Source organism: Echeneis naucrates, chromosome 10 (genome assembly GCF_900963305.1).
Source record: "Echeneis naucrates chromosome 10, fEcheNa1.1, whole genome shotgun sequence".
Lineage (NCBI taxonomy): Eukaryota > Metazoa > Chordata > Actinopteri > Carangiformes > Echeneidae > Echeneis > Echeneis naucrates.
Genome location: NC_042520.1, coordinates 10,474,606 through 10,480,642, shown reverse-complemented (window position 1 = coordinate 10,480,642; position 6,037 = coordinate 10,474,606). Strand labels below are relative to the sequence as shown.

The 6,037-nt window shown below is 45.7% G+C and overlaps 1 protein-coding gene across 1 annotated transcript; it reads right to left on the bottom strand.

The window, feature by feature from the left end:
* Nucleotides 1–578: 578 nt before the first annotated feature.
* On the bottom strand, nt 579–5,539 carry ints5 (integrator complex subunit 5). The gene is made up of 4 exons (XM_029512626.1): nt 5,312–5,539; nt 4,253–4,505; nt 2,037–4,013; nt 579–1,758 (listed from the first exon to the last, which is right to left on the bottom strand). The coding sequence occupies exons 1-4, from the start codon at nt 5,404–5,406 to the stop codon at nt 1,039–1,041; spliced, it is 3,045 nt and encodes a 1,014-aa protein (XP_029368486.1). The 5' UTR covers nt 5,407–5,539; the 3' UTR covers nt 579–1,038.
* Nucleotides 5,540–6,037: the final 498 nt, after the last annotated feature.

The following is a 6,037-nucleotide window of genomic DNA, read 5'->3' as shown; positions in this document are numbered from 1 at the left end:
GACGTGCACACAAATGCCCTGGATTTGTCTTACACGGGATGAACTTCCTCTCTTAGGCTTCCTACCAATGTGACGTTCAAGTGTTGGAACACATTAATGCAACCCGACCCAACAGCTCCTCCAATAAATGTAAACTTAGAGGACAAACAGCCAATGTCGGTCGTTTGCCAAATCTTTGAGCCCCCCCCCCCAAAAAAAAGAAGTTATTACTCATCTCTTTAATTAAGAGACTGTTTAATGGATAAATAATTTGGTCCTCGTTATCATGTAGTTATTCTCTCAAAACGAACTCAAAAATATTAAATTCACAACAAGATCAAGAAAATAAGGGATTTTTCACATTTGAGAATCTGAAACCATTAAATGTTTTGTATATTTGCTTGGAATTGATACAATTTCATTTCATTTCTGACTGTAAATATGAAGGCATGGGTTTAACAATATGATCTTGACTGTAGGTTGTTATCTTGAGGATCCCTCATGAGGTTAAAAAAAAATATGAATGAATGTTGTAATACACAATTTTCTTGTTTAAAGAAAGAGGCACATTCAAAACACATTCTGAGACCAAATGAGGATTTATTTTCTATGGTGGTTGAATATTGGGATTGACAAGATAAGAGACACAAAACATTTCTGGAGCCACAACTGTTGACCATTAACAATCTGAAAAATGTACAAAACAATCTAGAAATGGTTTAGCAGAATTATGGTCTACTGTCTAATTGGACTGACATATTCAGGCTGTCCTTTGTGAGGAACAAATCTGAAATTATCCATGTTTGCTATTTCTGCAGTGAACTTGTCTTTCTTACAGAAAGAGCTTGTTAGAAAAGTCAAAAAATAGGAATTGTATGCATACACATATGTGCAGGAATATATATACACACACTCACACAAACACATACACAGCTCTACTTGTATGAAACTGTAGTACAGTGATAGCAACTTTGCAACACACACAATAATACAGTATTACCTCTATATTACTGTATCTATATTTCCTGTGCTAATCACTTCTTCATGTACCTACTCCCTTTAGAGCTGGAACCGCCAGCACAGGTGTCCTAGTCTATCAATGTTTTTATGCAGGACACTGTGAATTGGTGCCACGTATCTTGCCACATCACCATCCCGTGAGAAATCCCTGCAGAACAGGCCTTTCTCTGAACTGAAGACAAACTTTTGGGGCATTGGTCCATTGCCCCTCACATATTCCCACACAGCCAACAGAAGTAGCCTCACCTCGAAGGGAGTGAGCAGGGGGAAGGCTTCGTGGACATTGGCAAGCACAGGAGGCAGGAGTTGGCCTTCTCCCATGCACGACACCAGAAGACAGGAGGCTTGAAGGTGCCAGGGGGAGTCTGTGGATGATATCTCACGAGATGCCTCCCAGTGGGCGAGCAAAGTGGCCAAAAGCCCTCTGAGCACAGCAGAGCAATAGCAGAGAGCTGGGCGTCCAGCTGCCACCACCTGAAGCAGAGGGAAAAGAACTGGATGGGCCTCAAAGCAACGTCGAATGTGGATGTCTCGCTCCACCGTGGTGCGAGCATGCTCTTCTGGAGGCCAAGAAAGCTCCCCATTTGCCACATCTGGACAGACATTTTCCACCAGTGTGACAGCAACAACTTTGGCTGCCTCAGCGTTGATGGGCGGCGGCTCATCAGGGTCAGATGGTAGACGTGAGCCATTGATAGACCCATTGAGACCCGAGGAGCTACAACACTGGACTACAACAGCCAGCAGAGTCTGGACATTCTACAGAGACAAGAATATGATATATTTTAAGATTTTTCTGCTGCAACACAAAATACACAATGATAATTATTCAGAATTTACTCACATAAATCTTCTACCACCCAACAACACTGTTTTTTCTCTTTAAAGTACTTGCATGAAAATGTAGTCTCTAGCTCACGAGTTGAATGAAATATTTCAGTGCCCATGGCTTTCTTTGGACAGAAAAATAATCCCCCCCTTAGAATATGCCTACATCTAGATTGGATTCAATCAAGTACTAAAATTGTTCAACTTACCTGGATCACACTGGATGAATCAAGCAGCTGTGTGGCAGTGCGGATCTTCAGCCCTTTGCCGATCACCCCAGCGTGGAATACAGACCACACACTGCCAGAAAAGTTGACAGTGGTGCCGAAGCGACAGTTGACGTCTAGCAGGGAGGCTCCAAGGTCAGGGGACACAGAAGGGGATGCCAAAGGGGCACCAGACATATCTGCAATCTGCCCTCCAAACAGGTCAGCGTTGCCTTTATGTAGTGCTCCCTCAACCAGCTGCTGAAGCACTGCCTTGAGAGTGAGCGGAGAGTATGCTGCAAAGCGGGACAGGAGCTGGACTGAACAGTTCACTGCTTCGCCTGCCTGTCCCCCATCTCTCCCCATCTTCCCTCCTTCTCCTCTCCTCCGCAATGCCAGAAAGAAATGAGTGACGGCAGCACGGGAAAGCAAAAGCAGATGTGCTGGGGAGGAGGTGCGAGGGAGGGGGCTACAGGAAAGGAGGCGCACTGTGGCATGTGACACAGCTGGGTCACCATGGAGAAGGAGTGGGCCAAAATCGTGGAGGTGTCCTGAAACTGCAGAGCCTACTTGGATGGCCATGGAGGACTGAGCACCCACTGATCCTCTTCTTTCCTCATCCTGACTCTGGATGGCTGCAGCCAGGTTAAGCAGCAGTTGTCTCAGCTGCCGGGGCCCCAGGGTGTGTGTATGGATCTGGGCCACACAGCGTGCTACAGCAGCAGGAATGAGTCCTGCCATGCAGGAGGAAAGTGTGGTGTGAAGCTGCCAAGCCAGAGCCAGCTCTTCTGGGTTGCGGGCCTGAGTGAGGAGCTGGCAGAAGGCCTCAGTGGCCACACTGGGACCCCCATAGACTGACAACAGACATAGAAGCTGGTGAAGCCAGAGGTGGCGTTTTCTTTCCAGTCGTAATGTCTCAGCACAAAGCTCCCCCACGTGAGACTGGAGCTCCTCCAGAAAAGGGGTGACTCTCTGTGGTTGAGAGGAAGCAGAGTGAAATGGATTTCCTTCAGTTCCATCTGAGCGGTTGAAGACCAGTTTGTGAAGATGCAGAAGCAGCATCTGGAGGAGGCGGTCACAACCTTCTCTGACTCCTTCATGGGGTGACGGTGTTGGGCCGGAGATGATAACAGAGGCTGGCGTCGCAGTATCAGCCAGAAAACGGAGGACCCTGGCCCCTCCTGAAGGACTCTGGCTAATGAGATGGACAGCGAGCCCCAGCATGTTATCCAGCTCTTCTCTGGGGAGGCCCTGCAGCAAGGCTTGCAGCTGAAGCAGGACTGGGGGTCGTAATAGCTCAACCAGCTCTGCAGACACAGCACCAAAGAGGTTGGGAGACATTGCAGCCAGTTGTAGCAGAAATGGTACGGCAGCTCGACGAAGCTGAGGGGAACTCTCCCAAGAGGTGGAGGATGAAGTGGGAGAAAGAGGACCTGATGGATTCAGGCTCTCCTGAAACATCCTGAGCAGCTCCCTCCTGATGCTATCTGAGTGGTGCGCTGCAAGGTGTCCAAGGATTCCGACCACTGAGCCAATCTTGGGCACTCTGTTGCCTTTATCACCTCCCATCACCATTAGGCCTTGGTCCTTGGTGCCATGAGAACAGAAGTCTTTGAGTCCACATGCCAGGACTCGGCTGATGATAGTACCTGGGAAAGCAGACCCAATGTGAGCCACCACCCAGTCAAAATGTGGGGAGTGTTGAACGGAGGTGTCCAGCAGTGCATCCACACATGCATCAGGGCACCAAGCCAGCATTGCAGCCAAACACAGAGAGTAAGCCTCCATGAGGGACCGGGTGGCAGCACAAGACATCCAAAGCTGGAGCAGCTCATTGAGGCTAGAGGAATGGGGGGCCACTCTGCGGCCAGCATGTTTGCTGCTTAGCTGGCCCAACAAATCCACAGCCCAGGTGGATACCAGGGGGGCCCAGGCCCGTGGATTGAGTCTGATAAACTCCGATAGCACACCATGGACTTCCTATTGAAGGAGAAAAATAATAAGAATTATTTTTTTCAGGTATTATCCTATTTTTCTATATGACTTAGACACTATGTAATGCTGAGCTGTACAAATGCACCTTACTTGATTTGGCACATAGTCCCAAATGTATTTCTTTAACGAGGCTAGAAATGTTTGAATCTGTATTAACCTTAATATTTTTTAATTTTATAATAATCAATCTAATTGATTTCAGCAATTTTGATAAGAAGTTCCACCTGTATGATGTCCTCCAGGTTAGAGCTGACCACAGAGTTGGCATCCCCCTCTGTCTCCAGGTTGTGCAAGAAGGCAGAGACGTGTTCATCGTACACACCCCTCAGATGCTCCAGCACAGCACCTCGACAGGCTGGGACTGAGCGCAGCAACCTTACAGCACAGCGGGCATGTTCTCGGACACTGAGCTTCCGGCCCTGAACAGTGTCAACGCCACTGATAAAGGACTTGATCTCCTGGGATAGCTCCTGGGTACTAGAGGGGTGTGTGGAAAAGATTAAATTCTTTGCAAAATGGGACATTTAGAAGAAGAAGAAGAAGAAAATGACAATCACTAAACTCTCTGTTTCATAAGCAGTTAATGCTTAGTCTAAAATTGTCAGCAAATTGTTTATTGCCAATCACAATTTACATTGTGTATTTGCTGATGTTGTAATGGTTAAGTGTGTCAGTTGCTGTCAGATTAAGGCTCCAACAAAAAATTATTTCATTTATCTAACCCTAACCCTAACCCATATATAATTATTATAAGCAGCAAATTCTCACATTAGAAAACCAAAAACTGCTCAGAATCATTTGAGTTGTCAATCAATTCATGAAGGTAATTTGCACCTTGTTATTTGTGAAGCTGGAACTGCGTGATTGTATTTTACAAGTAATCAATTATTAATTGACGGACCACTTTTTGGGGAATCAACTGATTTTAATGCCTCAAGCTCTAGTTATCATTAACAGTCTTATTTTTTTAAAGGGATATTAATTACTACAATAACAATAATTACTACTACTACTAATAATAATAATAATTAGTGGTAGTGACATCAGAATTGTTTATATATACATACATACATACATAAGAACACTATTTATGAGCTCCGTAGACTGCATATAAGTTAACATATCTAAACATATATTAGTTAGTGGTCAGTGATGTTTGCTCCCTGCCATATGCTGCCTCCAGGGGGTGCCGGGGTAACTCTAAAAGTTCGACTGATTGTCGTAGACAACTTAACTGAAATGATAAAACCTGGACTAGGCGGACTTTGGGGTCCAGCTCTCACCTCAGGGCAGTCCTCGGGCTGTGAGTGTGTGAGCTCTGCATCGCTTTCAGCGGACTCCCGTCAAACACCACAGACATCGCTTGGTCTTTTACCATTAAAGCGGCGCATTAAATCTTCCTCTCGGCCCGAGTGGCTTCGACGGAAACAACAATGGGATCTTTTTTTGTCGTTATTGCTGTCAAATTTCAGGACAGAAATACAGCGAATGGCTCATCCAAAGCCGGAAGATGGCACTTCTTCGTTGCTAAGAAAAAGACAACCGACGCAGGCAGATGACGTCACTTGCGACATCTAGTGGTCGGGACTGCAAAGACACGTAAGGCTTACAGGAAACTGTGGCTTTCTCATTAAACCGTTTAAGGATTTAGATGATGCCGTGGCCTCAGACTTTGTTCTCCGTCCTCAGACACATTCGCATAACAAAAGAGCAATTTTAACAGCGGGGGAAAAAATGTGAAAGTTGTTTTATCAGGCATATCAATCTTCTCCTGTCAGAACGGTACAATAAGTTTTTCATTGTACCGTTTTTCTCCGGTACAGCTAGCGTGTTAAAATACTCATTTGACATGTTGAAATAATGTTTCAAACTACTGGACAGTGTATTAAATTTAATTAAATTATGCCACCGCTTGTTTCCCCCTCCGGTGGGCGTGGCTTTCGGAGTATGACGCGTGGCACTCTGTCTGGTCTGCCGTGCAAATCCAAACAGCAATAAAACAATAAACA